General features: G+C 41.6%; 1 protein-coding gene across 1 annotated transcript in view; it reads left to right on the top strand.

Moving 5' to 3' along the window:
* Nucleotides 1–388: 388 nt before the first annotated feature.
* The window catches only part of PPP2R2B (protein phosphatase 2 regulatory subunit Bbeta), a 459,915-nt gene continuing 435,648 nt past the window's right edge, over nt 389–24,655 (top strand). Inside the window, exon 1 of the mRNA XM_020964279.2 lies at nt 389–910. Within this exon, the coding sequence (XP_020819938.1) occupies nt 832–910 (79 nt within the window). The 5' untranslated portion in view covers nt 389–831. The remainder of the gene's footprint in view (nt 911–24,655) is intronic.

Genomic DNA, 24,655 nt, shown 5'->3' with positions numbered 1-24,655 from the left:
CTACTATTCTTGTACTGTGGCTTTAAATTTGAACAGCAACCCACTCTGAGCTGAAGTTACTGCTCTTGTGTGAGTGCTGGCAGAAAAAAAAGCAAGCACACAGTTGTGGAACACAAAATCTGTCAGTGTCAGTCCTCTGTCACCGATTCCTCAACCCTGTTATGTTCTGGTTCACCTAAGTGATAAATGGCCCCTTTGTTCTACATTTAGTATTAGAAAGAAGAAGAAGAACAAGAAGAAAGAATCAGATCTAGATTAAGCAGGGACAGAGACCCATTTCATTGCACAGTACTTTAATATTCCTGAGATCCCTGGCATGACAGGGCTACTTCTCTTAGTAGCAGTCTCTCCCGGAACAGGGCTCTGTGCTGCCTTTGTTTCATCTGATCTCCTAGCTGAATAAGAGATGGTCATTTATCCTCAGTGCTCCCGGTTCCTGCTGGATTTCTATTTCTGAGAGAGAAACTGACCAGGAGAAGGAAAAAGGTGGAAGCTGATTTTGGACAGTGTTGTTCAGTGTGTGTTTACAGGCAGGACTGACTTACTCAGCAAATCCTGCTCTGATGAGCTCCAGCCAATGAAGTGCTTATATCCCGGCTTGCTTGGGGGCTTCTGAGTTTGAGCTGCATGCAGAAATGTAAGCAGCTCTTCCTGGTGCTGATGGCAAAATGGGGTCCACGGCCAGTTCTTCCTCAGGCTTCCTGGCTTTGCAGATCTGGGAGAGATCCTACATAAACCTATCGGTGATGTAGCCTGCCTGGAAAGCCAAAAGAATCCTCATGGATTCAGGAAACTGGTTTTTGATTTAGAATTATTTTTTTTTTCTGGAAGATGAAATGCTTTTCTCGTTACCTGCCTTACATCTTCCGACCTCCGAACACCATCCTCTCTTCCAGCTGCCACACAGAAGGTACCGACCAGAGAGGGCGGGTGTCTGGGAGGGTGGAAAGCAAGTGGATGGGTGTATTACTTCTCCCAAAGCTCTGCTGACACTGCTTTTCACAGATTCTAGATGACTGCTGTTCTTGGCAAAAGCTCGCTGGTGACAGACTTCGATTTGCTTATAAGATCAGCCTGACTGCCTTCTAGATAGAGATTCTTCCCTCAAGGAAAGACTTAAAAAAAAAAAGCATGATTATGTCAAAAAGGTGGTTCCTGACATGGATGGGAAAATCATTCTAGAATGTTTCTGCCAGTTCTCATTTGATCACACTTAGCATGCAAACAAGTCATCAAAACTGGTGTCAAGACAGATTTTCACTAGGTTTTGCCAGGCACGTTTTCTTAGGCTTTCAAGTTTGTCACTGTCTGTGTAATAACTTGGGGCATGCCCAAGACAGCACTTAACCAAATAGATTTGGGCTTTTGACCTAACGGTATAGTGTTTGTTGGGTGTTGGAGGTGTTCACTTGGAATCTGTACTCGTGTTGCACACTGCAAAGGTCAGAGCCGACTTTCTGCACTTGCCTGAAATTTATTTTCATAGGAGCTGAAGTCAATACTTTTAGAGACCATCATACTTAAACTTTATATTGCTTTGTAATATGGCTAGATCCAGATTAGTGCAAATAATGAATCCCCTGAAGTGGCTGAATTATTATTTACGGCTTTGAGGGAATGTCTCCAATACTGTTTTCTAGTCTAGCATGCATTTTGTATGTGTGTGTGTACTCTGTGTTTGTGTGAGTGTGTATACTCTAAACATTTTTAAAGATCACCCTCTACAGAGCACCGTAGGCTTCAGTATCCTCATTGTAACTGTTTGTCCACTTGTCCCTTATGCACCACTGGCATCAGATTGGTCTGTTTTTTCTCTCCCTGCTACCCCTGAAAAGGAAGGATTTTGAGAACAGGAACTCTTGCTAGTGAATCACCTGGCATCCTGTCAGCCGTAAGGGTTGCCAGTATAATCAGTGCCTGGTATAGGTATGGACTTAGAAGGGAGAGCCCCAAAGAGTCAGTGTGGTCTTAAGAAAAGTAGAGCCAGAAGTGAGCAGCATAACCAGTATTTATGGAAAACTTGTGAATGACTTTCCTCCTTATTATAAAGGAAGGAGCCTGGATATAAGGCTGTGCATTTTGAGTGGGAGAGGAATGAAATATAGAGTACAATGCAGCTAGGCTCTTTTCCATCAGAACCTCCCGGGAAATATCACAGGAGATTGGGCCGACTGTTAGCTTGCCAGTGATCCTGACTTTTAAAAAATGTATTTTGAGAAATGTCATTTGGGTTTTTTAATCTCCTCCTCTCTCTATAATCTTCTTTCGATGGCCAAGAGAAATAACTCCTTCTCTGTAGCAGAGAGACACAACTCTTGGGTTAGGTCTGTAAGATGCCAAAACAAGCAGTTCACTGTCACATACAATCAGTTTCCACTTTCCATCAACTTTATTTCTACAAGAGTGCTCGCATCCCTTCCCTTTTCCCTATTCTAACTATCTCACCCTCGTACAGGCCTTCTTTCCCCCCCTTGTGGGACTAATATGACAAATATCCTTTCTTTCCAATTCATCCTTAATTTCACCAATAGAATAATCTTTCTCATGCATAGATCCAGTCATTCAGTCATTCAACAAACATTTATTAAGGACCTGCTTTGTGAGAGGCTGGGAATAGTCGTGATACTCCTCTGCTTAGAACCCTGATATGGTTCCCTATTGCCTGTGGAACAAAATTCAAAGTAGCTTTCTGTTCAACGCCCTCTGTGATTAGGTATCAGTCTTTTGAACAGGGCTGCTTGAAGTCTCCCTTATATGCCACACCCTCATTTTCTTTTGTGCTTTTGCTCATGTTGTTTCCTGTGTCTGGAATGTCCTCATCCCCATGCCTGTCCCGCTATTCTCTACCTGTTGAATTCCTTTAAAGAAATTTAAACCCACCCTTTAAAGTTCAACTCAAATATCATCCCCTCTGTAAAACCTTCACTGATTCCCTCAATTGGTAATGTCCTTGTCCTCTCAGATCTCCCACAGTGAGTGCTCTGTTTGCATCTGTCATGCAATCATATATAATTTTATATTGTGGTAATTGATGTTTATGCTATACTCCTATAACACTATGAGCTCAATGAGGGGAGAGACCATCTTTTATATTTCCTTGTGATATACCTAGGTCTTGTAAATTAAAAAAATCCCCTGAAGTCGTTGAATTATTCAAATTTGAGCTGCCTATTTGGAACCAAATATCATATTTTACAAAATTATGATTTTAAGCAATGCGAATTTGGATAAATGTGACCACTTCAGGGGATTCATTGTTCACGCTAATTGGGACCTAGCTGTACTTCCTAAGTTCTTAGATTTACAGTTGAGCCCAGCCAACTCATTTTATAAACAAAGAAAGTGAAGCCAAAAGAAACAAAGTGATTTGTCAGAGATCCTGCAGATAGGAACTGATGGAGCTGGGACTGGGATATATGTTCACCAATAACAGAACTACGAACTTTCCAATAGGCCATTCTCTGTGCTCTGCTATAGGTATTTAAGAAATGTTTGTTTCATTGAATTGAATTCAATAGGAAAAAATACCTGTCAAACTGATTTTGCATCTTGCAGACAAAAATAGTCTGATGGGTTGACAGAATCTAATTGCTTTTTTAACTGAATTAACTTATCCATCTAGCAAAAATAGCCAAACCAGTTTGTATATATAGACAGTCTTGACAGCCTCAGTGACTCTCATCATTGGGAACAGAAGTAAAAGAAAACAGCCCTAAGGTGAAAGAAGAATTTAGTGTCAACTGTTCTGGAACAATCATCAGAACTCACTCTTCAAGGATCTATCAATTCATCTGTGAAACCTCTGTGGCTACTTCTTGCATCCATCCAGACCATAACCCCTAAGGCAAAGGCCTTAGAAGATGGCACAAAATGCATCCCACTGAAGCCAACTTTTTGATGAGCTCCTGTCTCTCCATGGTTTTGCACTGTCCCCTACCCTTGGGGTGCTCACCCTCCTCACTTCTGCCTCTTAGAATCTTTGACTTCCTTCGAGACTCAGCTCAAATGCCATTTTCTCAGGAAGCCTTTTCCAGTTTACTTAACAATGTCTTCCTCTCTAAAGTTACTTTTGCATTTACTTCGTATGTATCTTGTATGCACTTATTCATATACATTCTGTCCCCCTCTGCTTCTGCTTTAGAATGTAAGCTCCTTAAGAGCAGGAACTGATTTTGCTTTTTCTTTGTATTCTCAGCATCAAGAAGAGTGCTAGGGACATATTAAGTGCTTAATAAATATTGATCAATTTTGCTTTTTCTTTGTATTCTCACCATAAGAACAGTGCCTGGCACATAGTGCTTAATATATTTATTGACTGACTAATTGATCAGTTGGCTTGTCCTCCACTAATAGGCCTAAAGGCTATACATTGAGCTGCTGCATCAAGGTATGTTCTAATGGCAAAACCAGGACTTGTTAAATATTTGGACTAGGTTTCTGAAATTTCGTATGAAATGAGTGAGCATTTCTTTTTCTTTAAAACTTTTCCAACGTGGTGAGAATATCACATAACTGACTTGGCCTTTGTTTTCTTTTATGACTGGCAGCACCACCCCACTGGCTTGTTTGGAGAAGCTATTTTATATTACCTCACATCATTATATCTTACTTAATTATGAAAAGGAATTGGGGATAATTTGTTCAAAGCCAAAGAAGTAGGACTCAGATGAGCAACCTCAGAGAAGCCGTCTGGAACTCCTGTAAATACTTTGACTACCCAGATGTAGGTGTGATGGAAAGGATCACCATGGTCAGAAGACTGGAGTTTTAATTTCAGCTTTGTCATTAAATATAAAGATGACAGAGAATGCTTCGTTTGAAAGGGTCCTTGGGGGCAGCTAGGTGGCACAGTGGATAGAGCACCAACCCTGGAGTCAGGAGGACCTGAGTTCAAATCCAGCCTAAGACACTTGACACTTACTAGCTGCATGACCCTGGGCAAGTCACTTAACCTCATTGCCTAGCCAAAAAAAAACCACTCAAAAACAAAGACAAAACAAAGGGCCCTTGGAGGCTAATATGAATCAAAATCTCTTTTATGCTATATACATAGTTTATCATCCAGTCCACCATGTAAAAATTGATCACCTCCTGCAGTACACCATCCTGTTTTTGGACAATTCTAATAGCTAGGCAGTTTATCTGCCTCTCGGTAATATTCACCTAGTTAAAACACACTCCTAGTTCTACCCTCTGAAGCTAAGTAGAATAAATCTAATCTCTTTTCTTTCTTTTTTCGTTAGAATATCTTAAATTTTTAATTCTTTCTTAATGGGTTTACGTATATCACTTTTGATTAAGAAAACAATATAGGGGCAGCTAGGTGGCACAGTGGGTAGAGCACCGACCCTGGAGTCAGGAGGACCTGAGTTCAAATCCAGCCTCAGACCAAAACTTGTCACCTACTAGCTGTGTGACTCTGGGCAAGTCACTTAACCCCAATTGCCTTAAAAAAAAAAAGAAAGAAAACAATAGAAATTTAGTAACTGCCACAATTTAACACCAGACAGGTAGACAGAGATCTGTCACTTTTCTATAGAATCCTGCTTTGTAGGACATTTGGGAGGAGCTGCTCTGGGGTCTTGTTCCCCTTGAGTGGAATTAAGCATGGAAGATTTTCACCTTTGGTTGCTTTTTCCGTGTTTCTTTGAACTCTTCAGTGTTCTTAACAGAATCTTTTTATGGTCTTTAGACTATTGTTTAGCTAGGGCATCCTGAAAGGATTTGTTTTGTCTTGAGGTCATTCACAGGTTCTATAAGGGACTGGTTGACTTGATCAGTTTGGGTTGCTAGCTTCCAGTTCTTAGCACTGGTAGATAGACCTGCCCTTTTTAATTGATGCAAGGGAGTGTAAATCTGTGTTTTAAATATGACTTTAGGTGGTTTGAATAGACATTCTGCTAAGAAGTTGATTTTAATTCTGAAGGCACTTTTGTCATATGGGAGATTGCCAGGAACAAGAAGCTCATGCAAAGCCAATTCACCAACCTAGCTTCCATGGAATTTTTTCATTATACATTTGCAGATTTCTTCTAACTCTCTCATCAGCCCATGCTGGCCGCCATCTTGGATCCAGTAGTACTACTGCCTGTCCCCTAATCCTTTTTCTACATGGTAGTCCTTTAAGTGTTTGGAAGTAATAATTTTTCTCAAAGTCTTCTCCTTTCTGGGCTAGATGTCCCCAGTTCCCTGAACTGTTTCATGTATGACAAGAACTTGAGGCCCTTCTTCATCTTGGTAGCTCTCCATGTGACCTTGGCCAAGTCATTGAATCTCTTTAGACTTCAGTTTCTTCAAATACTGACTTGGGATAAGGACACATGCCCTCCCTGCCTGCCTCATAGGATTTTGAAGCTTAAATTAGACCATGTATGTGAACATACTTTGAAATAAAGTACTATGCAAATGTAAGCCATTCTTATTATAGTGAGGACAAAAATACATTTCTTATGGCTCAACTTAAGAAGGAAACTGTTACTGTAGCTGTGGGATTCTGGTATCACAGGCCCCCATTACCATGTACTTCCTTAGGTGGAGTAAAATGAAAACAAAAACAAATCATAGCAGTGATGCATGAACAGGGCTTTGATAAAGACACTCAGATTGTCTTGCCATCTCTGTGGACCTAATTAAAAGAGCAATGTTTCTCCCCTTCCCCATTGTGGGGGATGACTCATCCGGCAAAAATATCACAGTACTAGAGGGACAAAATATCAGTCAAATAGAGATTAATCTGTCTAGGAACAGAGAGGAAATGATGTACAGCAACAGGAAAAGGTAAGATATCTTTAAAGACCTAATGAGTGCTTCCCCCACCCTCTTCTCCTCTGAGGCCTCTATGAAACTTGGAATTCAAAGGATTCTATGTATATGTACCTGTTTATTATACATAACATACATATTATACATATATTATAGATGTGGATACAGATATGTTGTTATTATTCAGTTGTATCCCACGTTCCGTGATCCCATAAGGAGTATTCTTGGCAAAGACACCAGAGTGGTTTGCCATTTCCTTTTTCAGTGGATTAAAGCAAACAGAGGTTAAAGAAAGAACATAATAGGGGACAAGTGAGGCAAGCAAAGCAGCACTTATTCTTACATTCATTTCAGGAAAGTGAGGTACAGAGAGAAGAGGTGCCCTTCTCTACCAAGGTCACACAACTATTGAATGACAAAGCTGGAGCTAGTGCTCAGATCTTCTGACTGTTTTCTGCACACCAACCTTGGGACACATGAGCAGTTACAGGTGTCTCAAGAATGTCTCTGGGGAGATTGTCTATATGGCTTGTATTTCTTTGTCTTTGACCAAGAATGCAGAAATTAAACTTTCATTATCCTTACTTTTCCTCACACAAACAGGGTCAACCCAGCCTTTCTTCTATTCACAAGCCTCATTTTTTCCTCTTTTTTACTTTTTTCCTTTCTCCTCTCCTCTCCTCTCCTCTCCTCTCCTCTCCTCTCCTCTCCTCTCCTCTCCTCTCCTCTCTCTCTCTCTCTCCTCTCCTCTCCTCTCCTCTCCTCTCCTCTTCCTTCTCTCTCTCTCTCTCTCTCTCTCTCTCTCTCTCTCTCTCTCTCTCTCTCTCTCTCTCTCTCTCTCCCCCATTAGCATATGTGGGTAAGTTTGTTAGAAGTTTCTCAGGAAAAAATAAGCAGATGCCCTCCACATCTAGAACTAAAAAAGCTCCAGAGGCCATCTAGTTCAACCACCTTAGTTTACAGATAGAGGAACTGAGACTTAGGGGCTTGAGTGGCTTGCCCCAGATCACACTCCTCTGTGTCCCACAAATGCACTGTCCTCATTCTCACCTCCATGCCTTGGTTCTTCTTCTTCTCTTGACCTTTAATTCCCTCTCTCATCTCATCTCTGCCTAACCAAATCCTTTGCACCTTTAAAGTTCAGCTCAAAGCCTACCTCCTCCATGTTAAACTTCCCAGATTTTCTCAGCTCTCACCAGTTTCTTTTTTTTTCTGCACTTGGAGACAATGATTATAATCTGTCTGAAAGTCACTAAACAATCCTATCCAATACATGATATATGATATATAGTCTAATCTATTGTTAACTATAATAATTATATAGTATATGGTATAAGGTGATACTAAATATATTATATGCTACATCATGTTATTCTATATATGATGTTACATTACATATATTAGTTGATAGACAATTTAGTGCCTGATAATATACACTACATTTTTTAAAAAAGCCAGTGTTTGATGAATGAATGATTAGTCAATCAACATGAATATTTATTGGGCAATAGGGAAGAACAAAGTTGGATATATAAGGCCTAGAGTGAAATGATGAAGGTCTTTAAAAGCTAAGCAAAGTAATTCTGGCTTACTGGGATTACAAACAGGAATTAGTGTAGCTGCTTGTGTAGGGATATGCTATGATGAAACATGTTCATGCTTATTAGTTTGGGAGCAGAATAGAAAATGTATTGGGGAGGGAGGAGGAGAGCCTGGTGTCAAGGAGAAAAGGTACGAGATCACCATATTAATCTGGACAAGAAGTGTTGAGAGCTAATACTAGGACAAAAGTGGGAGAAATGGAGAGAGAAATTTCTACCTGACTTAGGGATGTGATGGTAAGTGCTTAACAATCAGCTCTTCAAAAAGGGGGACATACTTTTAAATGTAATCTGCGTTAATAACATTCTCTCTCTCTCCAGAGATAGTTTTGGGGACAAGTTAATGAGTAGTTTGTGACCTGATAAATTTGAGGCAACAGTCATAGAATTATGAACGTTCAGCATGGCTGTTTCTATAGCAATATGGAATTAAGTCTGTAATACATATTAGGTTAAGACTTGAGATGTGCAATTATTTCCAAGCTACCTCAGCATTGCGGAGAGCCAATGTGGAAGAGCTTCCCTCTTGAATAACAACTCTTTACTTAATTATTAAGAGAGGTAAAAGTATCTTTTTCTGAATTTGTTTATTTGAGAGTACCAAGGCTTTAAACGTGTGGTCTTGGAACACATCTTATAGAATGCTTAAGAGTCCTAAAAATGTAGCAACCTACGTAGTAGGTTGTACAAATACCATCGCCTATTTTGCGTATGTGGGAACTGAGGCCCAGAGAGGTGAAGGTGGTGCAGGCAGCAAGCATCAGAACCGTTGCACAAACCCAAGCCTTCCACCTTCAACGCTAGGGAGTACAACACACTATTTCTCAGTCACATTTCCTGATTTGTTGGTCATTTGTAATTTGTAATCTGGTAATTTGAAAAACTGACTTCTTTTTCTCAACTAATCCATGCTTTTTTTCTAGTTTTGCCCTATAAGGAGTTCTATCAAGTCAGCCTTCAGATGAACCGCTTTGGGGGCCACTGCTTAAAGAGGAGGCAGAAGCTGTTCCGCCTGCCCCCAACAAATATGAAGATAGATTGTGGGGGGGAGATCTGAACATTTTAATTATCTCGATTTTAACTTGGTTAAAGATGTCTCCCTTCCTCAGTCCCCACACGGAAGTGATCAGTCGTTTTGCGTGTCTAGCTGTTTCTTGTTTTGTATTTACATGAAAACCATTATGATCCTATTGGAACCATAGCTGGGAATGTCTGCCCCTAGGAGAGTAGTGGGAGTCGGTGGAGTGAGGAGGCCATTCTGGGAGGGGGAGATCCAGGGATACTTGCCCAAGGCTACTGGTTCTGGGGAGGGCCACATGAGGGAGTGGGGAGAAGCAAAGTGGTAAGGGGAGAGACTCAGCCCAGCCTACCATCAGATAGCTTCCTGTGTTACCAATTTTTCTTGGTTAAAATATCCACTACCGGGGCAGCTAGGTGGCACAGTGGATAGCATACTGGGCCTGAAGTCCTCCAGCCTCAGACCAAACATTTCACACTTACTAGCTGTGTGACCTTGGGCAAGTCACTTACCCCCAATTGCCTAAAAAAATAAAATAAATAAAATAAAATAAAATAAAATAAAATAAAATAAAATATCCACTACCAGGTGCTAAGGTCTATTGTTTCTATGCTGCAGAGGGAGTGTAAGTGTGGTCAGTATTCTCTAGACTGTGCCTTTTAATCTATCATGTTGTGCCCTGGCTCCTCCACTGTAGTTATGGTGCTGGGTCTATTATCTTTCTTCTCTATTTAACATTGGCTCACTTAACATGAATGGTCTTAATCTTAAAAACCTACTGAAACCTGCAGCTGCTGTAGAAGTGTGGATTCCAAGGGGAGAAGACGTTAAGGAGCAACACTCTGGGTGTTCTACAACCAAGAGAAGTGATCGTTTTGATTTTTAGGTTTTGCTTGAGGTATCAGTTACAAAGGCTTGTACTTTGGGTGCCCTAGTTAGCACAAATGTTTTATTGTTGTTTAGTTATTTCAGTCTTGTTCAGTTCTGTGATCCCACGTGGGGTTTTCTTGGCAAAGATACTAGGGCAATTTGCTATTTCCTTCTCCAGCTTATTTTACAGATGAGAAAACTGATGCAAACAGGGTTAAGTGACTTGCCCAGGGTCACGCTCCTAGTAAGTGTCAGAGGCCAGATTTGAACTCATGAAGATGAGTTTTCTTGTTTCCAAGCCCAGCACTCTGTCCATTGTGCCACCTAGCTGCCTCCTTCCTTAAACACTCCACAAATCCAACAACCATGTATCATGGGAAATCGTGAAATTTCAATCTCTTAGGAGACCTTACAGAATACTTAGACCAATTCTTTTGTTTTCCAAATTAGGAAACTGAGGCCTAGAGAGGGTTGATAGGATCATAGATTTTTTTTTTAAAGCTGGAAAGCATCTTATAAACTATCCAATTCAATGCTCTCACACTGCAAACGAGGGTATGAGGCCTAGAGATGTGAAATTACTCATCTGAGGTCACATAATGAGGAAGTGGCCGAGCTGGGATTCAAACGTAGATACTGACTGCAAGTCCAGGATTTTTTATATTGTACTGCGCTGGCAGGTTCCAGAGGAAGGAAGAAGCAGAGCTCTTCTGATTTAGAACCCTAGACTTTCCCCACAAAAGCTAGAGAGGTTTTTACCCACTGTGCCATTATTGATTATTATGTTCAAAGTATAGTACCAAACACTTAGAGAGAAGCAGAGCGTAGATAAAACTTGGTCCTTGCCATCAAAAGGCTTATATTCTACTGGAGGAATGTGACACACACACAAATAAGTATCATGTGAAATAATGTAGGATAAGTGCATAAGGGAGGTGCAAAGGACTATGGGAGGATCAAGGGGGAAACATGGCAGGCTTTCTGGAGGATGTGGGCATTGGTTTGGACCTCAAGGATAAGTAGAAGTTCAACAGATGGACCTAGGAGAAAGTGGGAAGTGCATGTGAGGTAGAGAGGAAAACATGAGGAAAGGTGTGGAGGTTGGAAATTTCAAGCATGACTGTGGGACGGTGAGCAGTCTGGTTTGATTGGAATGATGGCAGAGCTTTCCATTGTCCATCTATTACAGGTTGGGTGCTCAGGGTCCCTTTCTGCTTGAATCTCTGGCAGAGGAGCTTGAACCCTACGTTTTAGACAGTGTAGAACCTTTAAAGGGGTTTTGAGCAGAAAAGAGACATGGAGTCTAGAATTCTGAGTTACAGTTGAAGTTCTTCCACTAATTCATTTGGACAAGTAACCTAAAGTGAAAATTCACCTAAAGTGAAATTTTATTTCACTTGATTTAATTTAATTTATTTTATTTAATTCACTTTCCTCAGGGCAGCTAGGTGGCAGAGTGGACAGAGTGCTAGACCTGGAGTCAAGAAGAATCCTCTTCCTCTGTTCAAATCTGATCTCAGACACTATCTGTGTGACTCTGGGCAAGTCACTTAACCCTCTTTGCCTCAGTTTCCTCATCTGTAAAATGAGCTAGAGAAGGAAGTGGCAAACCACTCCAGTATCTTTGCCAAGAAAACCCTAAATGGGTCGTGGAGAGTCAGATGTAACTGAAAATGACTCGACAACAACATTTTCTTCAAATGAAGTTCATAATACTGGTACTGCCTACTTCACAAGAATGCTGTGAAGATCACAAGATTACAGGGACCTCTGAGGTCGTCTAGCTCAACGCCTTCATTTTACAGATGAGGAAACTGAGGCCCCATGGAAGTTTAGAGACTTACATCGTACGTGTTGGAACCCAGGTCTTCTGAGTTCAGGGCCACTTTTCTTACCACTGCCTCCCAAGATCTTTAGTAGATGTAGAACTGGCTTGGAAGGCACATTAAAAGTGCCGAAAATTGCAGTTACTGGCTGTGTTGTTACTGCTGCCCTTTTCCATCATCCATCTGTAGCAGATTGAGTGTGAGTGTGGGGTCCTTTTCATAGAGAGCCTTTGTTTCAGGAGCTCCTTGCTGGTCTGTCGAGCTCCATAATGACCTCATCAGATTTTGAGGACACAGAGTCTGATGTTTTCCTTTTAAAGAGGTTCTTGGACTCCAAGGTCCCTTGGTTAGGACTGTTTTTGATTGGTGTTTAGGGACTCATTGTTATTCTCTTGTACTTCTGACCTAAGGCGATTTCTCCATCTTGGCATAATTTTATAAATCTAATAGGAAAAAAAAAACCACTTGCAATGAAATCACTGCCACGGCTCCTGGGGCAGGTCCATTTGTTTTCTGAGTCATCGTTTTGACTGTGACTTGCCTGGCAGACAGTCAGAGGGAGGAGGAAGAAAAGATGGGCTGCGGTGGCAAAGGCCCTACTTCATGACAGAAGCCCTGGAGGGCACGGTTGGTTGGGGGTGGGAGGGAATCGATGAGGGGAAATGAGTGGCTAGGGAAGGGGTGAGGTCGAGTGTCTAGGTTTGTGTCTGAAAGCTGGCCCTGGATTTATCGTTTGGGGTCAGGCAAACTCCCCTCCCTGGGCCCTGTTACAGCAAATTCAGTGGCATTAGCTTTCCCTCTCTGTGGGAGGGAAGGGTGAGCCAGGGAGCCTGCCTGTGACAGGATTCTGTGAAAGCCACTTCTCCCAGCAGGAGAGACAGAGCCTTTAAAAGATTTCTCAGCCCTTGCATACCAACAGGCCTGTAATTCAGATCCACGGACGTCCCATGTTCACAAGCAACTATTTCTGACTGTATCTGACAGCAGCCCTACAAACATGAAGACCTGTTTACTGTTTTGTAACCCAGACAAAGGCTTATTTTCTTCCCACCATTTTCCCCAATGCACATTGCCAAGAACACTGCATGTACTGTTTTGGAAAAGAGCTAGGCATTCTGGGCATTGAGAAATGGGTTAAGTTAGCTCTTCCAAAACCAGCTCCAATAATGGCAGGATATTTGAATAGATGGAGGAAGACAGCTTGGAACCACAGCTCTCAGGGCTTGCTCAAAAACCAATTTTTTTTTTTTTTGCATCTTCATGTTGATTTTATTTAAACTGTTTTAGCCATAGTGTATTGCTCTTTTGGCTCTATTTTCTTCAATCTGTATCACTTCCTATGAGCCTTCCCACGTTCCTAGGAATTCTGCGTATTTGTCATTCCTTACTCCATAACAATCTATTATATTAATGTACCATAATTTGTTCAGCAATCCCCCAGTTGTTAGGTGCATACTTTGTTTCTAGCTTCGTATTATCACGAATAATCAATCAACGAGCATTCACTGAACACGTGCTATGAGCAAGGCACTGCACTAGGTGCTGATTAATGCTGCTGTTAGTGTTTTTGTACATATGGGTCTTTTCTTGCTTTCAATAAGGGTCAAAAGTATATGCAATCTGGTAACTTTTTTTCACAATTCTAAATTATTTTCTGAAATGATTGAACCAATTCACAGTTCCACCAGTGAATTAGCATGCCTATTTTCCTACAACCCTTCCAATAGTGGTTCCCCGCCCCTCCCACCATGTTTTAGTATCTGGAGATGACTTAGTAGGTTAATATAGTGTTTATTGGACTGCTTTGTGGGAAAAAAGAGTAAACCTGTTCTGCTCTCTCTATTGACCCCAGAGGGCTAGGAGGAGTAGGTATAGACTGCAAACAGGCAGATTTAGACTGGCTGTGTGCATGAATTTCCTAATAATTGGGGTTATCCAAAAGTGAAATGATCTGCCTCAGGAGATGGGGAATTTCCCCTTACTAGAGGTTTTCAAGGAAAAGCTGCATGACTACTATCCTAAGAAATGGTGTAGAGTAGACAGAGGGGGTTCAGGTATGAGTTGGATGAGATGGTCTCTAAAGTCTCTTCCAATTCTGAGGTTCCATTTCATTAGACACCTCAGGCTTACTTTAATTTGTATTTCTCTAATTATTAGTGATTTTGAACATTTTCCCCTTAGGTAATTATTGATCACTTGTTTCCTCTTCTTCTGAAAACTGTTCACGTCTGGTTTGGCTTTTTCTACAGGAAAAAAACCCCACCACTGTCTCTAGTGAGAACTCTATATTAGTTTGATCTCTTATCCTAAATATAAGTGCTGGAAGACTGAAGCAGTCATTTTTCTCTACCTGGTCAGTTCCTCAATAGCAGGAGCTGGACGTGAGGTGTTGTGTGGGTCAGGGTCTTTGTTAAGCATCATCCCAGCCCTTCCTAGAGTGCAGGGTGGTGAATGAAGTGCGTGCTGAGCACAGAACAGGACACGCTCACCTTGAGTATATTGTGTGCTGGGCTGGTCCTTGGCAAAATTGGGAAGTGGGTCAAATTTGTTTTCCTCTCTTCCTTCCACAACCCTCAAGGTCCCTTTCAACACTAGATTAAAAGAATGTCAGGGCCGAAAGGGAGGCAAAGGCCTCTTAATCCAGTCTCTCATTTCACAGAAAAGGAAGCTGGGGCCTAAGGAGATTATGTGACTTGTTTAAGGTCACTTCTCTCATGAACAGCAGAGTTGAGACTCAGATCCGGACCTCCTGGTTTCAAGTCCATGGCTCTCTGCTCTTTATTACACTGCCTCTCACATGCTGTCATTTTAGGATTCTTTTTCAGAGTTCTTTCTCTGCCAAGCACCTCATGTCAAATTGCTCACAAGTAGGGAGTGATTCAGTAAGAAGCCTTATATTTTACTTGACTTAGTGCAGGGGAGGGAGTCATATAGGCCAATAAGCCTGACCTGAAGAAAGGCCTCCTGAAGCCAAGGAAAAAAGCGACTGGGTGACACAGTGGATAGCACACTGGGCCTGCCATCAGGAAGACCTGAGTTCAAATCCAACCTCAGACATTAGCTCTGTCATCTTGGTTAAGTCACTTCGTTCCTACTTGCCTCAGTTTCTTCATCTGTAAAATGGGGATAATAATAGCCCTTACCTCTCAAGTTGATGAGGATCAAATGAGATGATAATTGTAAAGCACTTAGCGCAGTGCCGGGCACATAATAAGTGATAGATACACGTTAGCCATTATTACCGCTGCTGCTGCTGTTGTCGAAGTCCATGATTTCTTTAGTGTAGGGAATGCCTACAGAGGAACCTACCACATCAGATCTACTTCTCTTTCCTCTTCCTTTGAAACTCTGCAATTATTTCTACAAGGACACTGGAATGCTTCTTTTATGGGGGCCTGTTTAAGTCAAGTCAACAGGTGTTGGTTAGATGCTTACTGTGTGCCAGGCATTGTTTAACTAATAATAATAGCTTTTAGCTTATGAGTGTATAGCACTTTAGAGTTAAAAAAGTTTTGTATGTGCTTTATCTCATTTGATTCTCATAACAGACTCAGGAGGTATATACGCAGTGCAAGTGTTTTTTGTATCCATTTTGCAGATGAGGAAACTGAGGCCCAGAGAAATGAAAGTGATTTATCTAGTCATGCATCTGGAAAGTAGCAGAATTCCAATGCATATCTTCTGGTTCCAAGTTCAGTGGTCTCTCAGAAATCTTGTCTGAACTTAGCACTTTTAAATTTAAATAATAAGCTACAAATCAGGATTATTCTTTTGAGGTTAGGCCTGTGAGGTTTATCCTTAGTCAAATACAGGATGTCCCAAAAGTCTTAGTCACATTTTCAGCTATTAAAGGAATTTCCTAATAATTTCCTTAAAGATATTAAAGCTTAAAATTGCGTTAAGACTTTTAGGATTCCTCATATACAGAAAAGATGTTCCTGTGATATTTTGTGGCCTACACAACAGAATCAGTGTAATAGAATATAGAAGGAACCCTGGTCCCAGAATCAGGAGAGACTGGTTCGAAACCTGTCTCTAAATGTTTATTAGGTGGCACAGCAGATAGAGTTCCAGGCCTAGAGTCAGGAAACTCTTCTTCCTGAGTGTAAATCTAGCCTCAGACACTTCCTACCTATGTGACCTTGAGCAAGTCACCTAACCCTGTTTCCCTCAGTTCCTTCATGTGTCAAATGAGCTGGAGCAGAAAATGGCAAATCACTCCAGTATCTTTGCCAATAAAACCCAAATGCAGTCATAAAGAGTTGGAAATGACTGAAAATGACTGAACTACTACAACAAATGGGCAAATTACTGAATTTCTCCAAGCCTCAGTTTCCCCCTCTGTAAAATAGGGATAATAACATTACCTGCTTCACAGAGTTGTTGTATGGCTCAAATGAAATGTTTGTTCAGTGCTTTGCTAACTTGAAAGTGCTGTCCCAGTGTTAGCTGTTACTATTTCGTTCATTTGGCAAATATTATGTCAGACGATTCAGAGAATTACTTTACTCTTCAGGCCTCGATATTAGTTTCTGTAAAATGAGGCCATTGGACAAAATGTCTTCAAAGGTCCCTTCTGACTCTGATTCCATGATTCCCATGGACAGTCAGACAATAACTCATGACTTCCGTGGGTCTCAGCTAAGTCACTCCCAAGATGAGGCTGAGATAAAGCAAGACTTGAATGCTTTCTGGCAGGCTATGGAGGAAATCCCCGGGAGGATAACAACAGGGCCGTAATCTCAGCCCCTTGCTCCATGTATTTTTCCCTCTTCTGGGCTATGAAAGACCTTACAATGTATGTACTTCTTTGGACCTTCTCCTGGTGCAGGTCTTCACCCTTTGAGAATTTCCTAGAATGATTCTGCCAATACTAAGTGAGGTCTGGCTTTCCCAATACAATTGAAAGGCAGCCCAGTTGAGGCCCCTCATTCTTGAGCACTTTGGAACATTCCTACCCAGGAGACCCTGAGTGGAAGCAAGCTCTTCAGTTCTATAAAGAAGTGACTATGCAAGACTTGTGTTGTATTTAAGAGGAATCTCGTTATTTACTGAAATTTATCCCAGTTCCTTCCTAGAGTTAGTGGAAGTAAATATCCTTTAGTGGTAAACCTTAAAACAGGATTTCATTGATGGACATGTCAGCTTTCTGAGATGTCTAATAGATTGAAAGCTAGCCTCAGACTTAGGAAGATGCACTCCATCTCTGACACACACTGGCTTGTGACCTTTGACAAATTACTTAATTTATCTAATTTACTAGGGCTTTTGGCAACTCTCCAAGATTAGCAGGTGCTGATCTACAGTGGTAGAAGAAATTTCCTTACCCAGAGTTTCCTATAATAATGAAATCAAAGGTCTAGTTTAGAAAAACAAAGCAAAAAAAAGCAAAACAAAATTATTCTTCTGATGTACAGGGCTTAGCAAGGTTCTAGTCACAAAACAGATGCTTAATAAATGTTTCTTGACTGACTTTCAGTAGCATAACTATAACTGCCCCTTCCTGCCTCACCCCTACCCACATCGGTGCCATGAGGTCCTGGAGGTCCTGGAGGTCCTGGGGGTCCTGGAGATCCTGAGGGTCCTGGGGGTCCTGAGGGTCCTGGGGGTTCTGGGGGTCCTGGGGGTCCTGGAGGTCCTGAGGTCCTGGAGGTCCTGAGGGTCCTGGGGGTCCTGAGGGTCCTGGGGGTCCTAGAGGTCCTGGGGGTCCTGGAGGTCCTGAGGGTCCTGAGGGTCCTGGGGGTCCTGGAGCTCCTGAGGGTCCTGGAGGTCCTGAGGGTCCTGAGGGTTATGGGGGCCCTGGGGGTCCTGGAGGGCCTGGGACTTTGTCTTTGTACCCTCAAGGCTTAGTGTAGTGCTGGACACTGTCCTTAGTAGGGGCTTAACAAATGTTTGTCTAATTACATTTGCATTTGTTGTTCTTGAGTCATTTCAGTCACTCAGTGGCCCCATTTGGCATTTTCTTGGCAAACCATTTCCTTCTCCAGCTCATTTTACAAATAAGGAAACTGAGGCAAAAAGGGTTAAGTGTACTGCCCAGAGTCACACAGCTAGTAAGTGGCCGGGACTAAATTTGAGCTCCGGTCCTCTTGACTCCAGGGCTGGCATCCTATTTATTGGCAGCACCTTTCTGCCCTACAGTTGCATAGCACTTTTAATTAGTCCACAAGCATATACGGGATGAATATAGAGAAGCAGAGAAACATCTACGTGAATGGATACAGTGAAGTCAGCAGAACCATGAAAATACACACAGTGACTGCAACAACGTAGGTGGAAAGAGCAGTCACAGAAAACAAGTGAACGTCCCAAAATCATACAGAACAAGCACGGCTTGAAAGCAGAGCTATGAGAAGATGTTCCTCGTCCCCTCCTTTGCAGAGGCGGGAGGTCCACAAGTGCTATCCACTGCACACGTAGTCACACTTTTCCCATCTATTGATCAGTTATGCTGATTTTTTTCCCTCTTTTAAAACAATACTATTTTTACTAGCTGTGTGACCCTGGGCAAGTCACTTAACCCCAACTGCCTAACAAAAAAAAACCCAACACCAAAACAAAACAAAACAAAATACTATTTGATATATAGGATGACTCAGGGGAGGGGGGGATGGGAAGGATACTGGGAGGAATAAATGATGTAATAAAATCCCAAAATACATCAATGAAAATTTTTTTTTAAAGACTGCTCCGTGCCAGGCACTGTGCTGGGCACTGAGGATTCAAAGACAAAAGAAATAATCCTCACCCTCAAAGAGCTTGTATTCTGCTGGAGCAACATATTGGTCCAATAGTTATTTATGTAATTGGATTTATATACATATATAGGTATGTAGCAAATGTCACTTGAACCTTACACCTACAATTTAAGTCGGTAACAATAGGTATTATTATCCCCATTTTATAGACATGGAAACTGAGGCTCAGAGACACGAACCTGTCTTGCCCAAGGTCATAGAGCTGGTAGGCTTAAAAAAAAAAGATTCACACTCAGATCTTCTGGATTCCAGGGCCAGCCCTCTAATGACTGCATTCAGTTATTCAGTTATTCAATTCCACAGCATTTTTATGTTTTCTCAGTTGGCATACCTCTTCTACACTGGTAGATAGCAAACCAACCAGAGGCATATCCCAGTTTAGAGGTAAAGATTTAGGACAATCAACTTTTATCAAACTCATTCCCTTACTATTGCTTGTATTCTGAAATGTACTGCCTACTGCGCCAAATTGCAGTCCTCTCTTCTCAGCCTCGGTGACCGTGGCACAGTGAACTGGACATGCTGGACACAGGCTGCTCTGAATTCACTTGCTTTGCACTCATTTCCAGGCTTTTGTTTGGAAATTGTGTTTTTGGCTCAGATTCAGATAAATTCAAACTGAGATGATAAATGGAAACAATCTTATAGGTGAAGCTGCTGCCAAGGCTTTGGTTACAAGGGTCTATTGATTCTCAGATATGCTCTGAGTATCATACAAAATTATTTATTTGATACAGCCCTATCAGGTTGTAGTGCAGACCTTAGTGGATTGATTAAAAGTACATGGTAGGAGCGATAACAAAGGCTCATTTAAAGAGCCACCGCCCTGCTGAGACTAATGCAGCCGTGCCAAGCAAGGAAGAAGGTGCTTATTAACGCAACTTTGCATTTAAAAACTGAGGCATCCCCCAGACTTCTAGGTTGCCAAAGCAAAAAAGTAAATGCATTTCCCTTAGACCTCAGTTGCAGCAGCTCAGGATCGTTGGTAGAGGTCCCGAATAAAGTGAGACTCGAATTAAATTGCCTTAGGAACTGAAATCATCCCTATCTACTGATTCTGGATACTGCTGTAGTATAATGACTGGCACACTGGGCTTAGACCCAGGAGACCATGATTCAAATCTTGTCTCTAACTCTTATGAGCTCACATGTCCAAACAGCTAGGTGGTACAGTGGATAGATGGGAAGGACTTGAGTTCAAATCCTGTCCCAGACAATAGCTGTGGTGAGTCATTTAACCTCTGTTCCTCAGTTTCCTTATCTGTAAAATGGGCATAATAACATTGCCTACCTCACAGGATTGATGTGAAAGGCAAATGAAATAATAGCTGTGAAATGCTTTGTAATGGCACTACATAAATTCTAGCTGTTATTATCACCATCACCATCATTATTTTTTTTTCTGCAGGCAGTTGGGGTTAAGTGACTTGCCCAGGATCAAACAAATAGTATCTGAGATCAGATTTGAACTGAGAACCTCCTGACTCCAGGGCCAGTGCTCTATCTACATCACTCTTATTATTATTATTATTAGCAATATGACCTGGGAAAATCCTTTACCTCTTTAGCCTCAGTTTTTCTATCTGTAAAATGGAGATAATAATATTTGTACTACCTGCCGCATTTTATTAATCTTAAAGCACTCATAGAATGTGAGCTATTATTATAGCTTCTTACTGTGTCATTTCTAAATGTGGAGAAATACTAGTGATTGCTTAAAGGACTGGTAAGAATTGTAATGGGGAAGAGAAGAGGAACAGGGCTGGTTTACAAATTTGCCTTAGTCCTTAATGCTAATTCCTTCTCTTTTAACAGTCTGTCCCTTGATCACAAGTTTCCCATCTGGCATTACTCATTCATTATGGAATAAGTATTAGCTATATCCTGCCAGTGAGACATTCCACATGGTCAGAAGAAAAGTACTTCGCAAGTTGTATTAAAATAGGGCCCTGATGTACGATGTGGTTATCCAGAGCAACAGTTCCCCAAATCGTACCTCCAAACCAATATTACAGGGTATAAAATCCTGGAGCAGAGGAAATAATCTCTCCCCTGCCCCTTCTTATGAATGAACCTCATCTAACATCAGGAGCACAGAGTTATCTGCCCTTACTAAAGGTGCACGAGAACAGAGGTCCTACAGCCTCTCATGGCAAGTGTCCCCAGTGTTCTGCCTTCCTCATAGTCATAGATAAAATCCCTTTATATGCTTGGAGACGGCCATTTCATCACCGTGTTCCCCTTAGCTTTCTCTTCCTCAGGCTAAGCAATCCCATTTCCTTCAGTGCTTCTAGGATCCATTTTTCATCTCTGGGATTATTTTTGTTGTCCTTGTAGGCGAGTGTGGGACAGATATCTAATTTGTAGAGGACAAAGAAAAGACACTTGGTGACTGTCCTTGATGGCTTTTGAAACAGTTGAGCTCTTTGCTAGTGGTTTCAGACAGACGGAGCTCTCATGTTCTGAAACTCACAGAGATATCTGCTAGGGGTATCATACATGTCTTTCACTTCTCCCCTCTCCTACTCCTAAACCCCTCTATGCATAAGTTCTCTTAGGAAGAGAGAAGGCTGAATGATTTAGAACCTGAATTTTTTTTCCCCAGAGGCAGATTAGGCCCTATAACAGGACTCTCAATTCCAACAGAGAGCAATTAGGCAGTAAGAATTCACCCCCAATGCCTGTAAGAGCATCATGTGGCTCATACTGTGGGACTTAGCCCAAGAAATGTCACAGTGTGCTGTCTGAGAATTCTAATCTCCAAAGGAAAGCATCCCATCAATATCAGTCACAATGCCATCATTTCAGATGGATACAGCACATTAATGATTAACTTTTCTCACCATCAAGGAAATTAGGACCATCACACTGGAATTCTATTATTCCAGGATTTACAAGCCTGCTTGTAAAGGAAGAAGAAATGGGATTCTGAAGAACCAAGATGGAAGAAGCAATTTAGTTAGATTAAGTGTGCATGGCAGAGATCTGGGCTAGAGGCAACATAGCTGTGAGGGAGGTATGGAGTGGGCTGATTTGCAAGAAGAAAGCCACCAAAGAGGTGGGGGGAAAAAAACAAACATTCACATTTTGTGTCCTCTCAAAAAATGTGACTGTGAGAACATCAGTAGCTACCAATCTATCTGTTTGCTTACCCAGCTACAAAAAAAATCTTTTATGAGAATTACCTGCATTGGCACAGAGGGCATCTTCGATTAAAGTATTAGCAGGGCCAGATTGACTTTTTCAAGTGTTATTCTATAGTAGAGTACATGTTCACCATCACACAATTGACTGAAAAGATGGAGAGAATAATAAATTCCATTCTGCTTATTGTTTATTGATTATAGAACATTTGATTCAACAGAGCAAAATACTACCTGAAGAACTTTCTTCTAACAAGTTTTCTCGTGCACGCATCAAAGTTATTTAAATTCACTTTAAATATACGTAGCAATTATAGATGAATATAAATATAGATAAATATTATTCCATGACCCTTGGCTTATAAAAAATAGGCGAGGCATAAAAGAAGTGACGTATGTGCCATTGTGATGGAAGAAATCCAGCACACAGCCCGAATTGAAGAAGGATTCCCATGGATGATGAGGTCCTTCATGTCCAGAACAATGCCAGGCTTCCTGGAAGGCATCTGAAAGCGATCAAAAGCATTTGGCCTAACCATCCACATGGGAAAAACCAGGTGGATGAAAAATGTCTATTGTCTAGTTTATAAACATAGTGTGATGAACAACCTATTAGAACTTATCTACTAGAATACATAGCTTAGGCAGACGATACAAATGGTCAGTGATTTGGGCCCAGAATTAGAGAGGAGCAGGAGAGTGTGCTAGATTGTCTCCAGGAACTTGCGTAATTCTCTTAATTGCCCTAAACTTCTCTTAGTACTGTACTAACTATCCATATTTTTGTCACAAATATGCTGTCAGTGTTTCATGGCTGTGGATTAAAAAACTCTACAGTCTCATAACAAAAAAAAACTAAAATAGAATCACCCAGAAGACAATAAAGAGGCTCATCGACCAGACTGCAACATGTAACAAATAAGAGACTCTGAAGAACTTGAGTAAATAATGCCATTGTCCTTTGATAATGCTTCAAAGACAGCAAGGTGGCACAGTGGTTAGAGTGCTGGGCCTGGAGTCAGGAAGACCTGACATTCGATCTGGCCTCAGATACTTACTAGCTCTGTGTGACCCTGAGCAAATAACTGTCTAACTCAGTTTCTTCAGCTGTAAAATGGGGATAATAACAGTACCTAATTCCCAGGTTTGTTGTGAAGATTAAATGAGATAATGTTTGTGAAGCTCTTAGCACAGTGCCTGGCACGTAGTAGGCACCTTATAAATGCTTGTGTCCTTCCATTAGGGAAAGGTGTGTTTGAAAAGGATGTTAGCATGGACACATAACAAGAGTGAGGGATGACCAGTGGGGAGACAAGTGGTTCTGCTTCCCCCTGTACGAAGAGTGACCTCAGTGTGGTGAATTTATAGAAGGTCACCAAAGCAGAGGCATAGGTGGTTTGTGAATGGCATCAGTGAAGGTGGTCACTGATCCTTTTGAGTTAAAAGAATTTCATTTGAAGTTTCCAAAGCCTGAAGCAACGGCTCCAGCTAGGCTCTGCACATTGAGTGGGCATTAAATAAATGTCATTGCCGGTCTGAATCATCCATTCTCACCCTACTGTTGAGAGGAGGGCGATGGCAAATACTCTCCGTCCTGTTTCATAGATGCTGAAATTCAGTTCTCTGATAGCTTGAGTTTTTTTTTTCCTTGTATCCATAACACACACATACACATACACACATTTGTGAAGCTCATGGACACAGTTACTCAAATATGAGTATGGTGTCTGTGGGCGACATCCCCATGGTGTTTGGTCTGCTTGGTACCTACCCATCTTAGGTGGCAAAAGACAAGAAAGAAATTTCAACAGTTACCTGTAAGGTTGACACAAAACTTAATGATAGTCCTCTTCTCCTTTCATCAGGCAAGACAGTCCTCCTTTGGTGAACCCTAGACAAAGCCACGTTCATGAGCAATGTGAGTTAGTGTAAAGCCCACGATGCTGACCATGTCTCCCACTGATGTAGATTGGTACATTCTTATCTGCAGTCACAAGGGTCAGAGTATCAATGAGAAAGAACAATCTGGGCATTGTGGTTCCCCTTACACAAATGGTGTTGTGCTCTTATGAGATCGCCTGGCAGCTGGGCCAGCGGTGCCCTCCAGAACTGGCAGACAGGTGCCTGAGACATGAACAATACCCAGTTACCCAAACAGGGCAACATAAAGGGCTTTTCTCTTGGAGGCATAATCAGCCTTCAGTGATGATGTAGCAAGTGGAACCGGGCCATCCTCAGCCTTCTCAGACTTCTTACACAGATGTTGAAGAAAGAACAATGATGAGGAGAGGCAGGGAGACATGGAGCAAAATCCCAAGACCAAAACAGCAGCGGAGAGGAAAACCATAGGCTTATTGATGCCTAAAAATATCAGAGGTTTCTCTCTCTTGGGAAGGGGGTTGAGGAAGCAAAGGAAGAGCTTTAGAGATGAGGTATTAGCTTCTCATTTTATAAGATTATAAGGTTTAGAATTAGAAGGGATTGTAGAGATCACCTAGCTCAACCCCTTCATTCTATTGATGGGAGAACTGAGGCCCAGAGAGGGAAAAGGATTTGCCCAAGGTCATACGTTAAGGAAGTATCCTCAATTTACAAGCTCTCACAGTAGGAAAGAGCCTCAGAATTCATCCAGTACGGTCTCTACTAGAATTGCCTCCCTCGAATCCCTGAGGGGTAG

This window comes from Phascolarctos cinereus, unplaced genomic scaffold (assembly GCF_003287225.1).
Source record: "Phascolarctos cinereus isolate Bilbo 61053 unplaced genomic scaffold, phaCin_HiC Scaffold_2;HRSCAF=192, whole genome shotgun sequence".
Classification (NCBI taxonomy): Eukaryota; Metazoa; Chordata; class Mammalia; order Diprotodontia; family Phascolarctidae; genus Phascolarctos; species Phascolarctos cinereus.
Note: the sequence above shows the minus strand (reverse complement) of the source record. Positions and strands in the feature narration are given on the sequence as shown.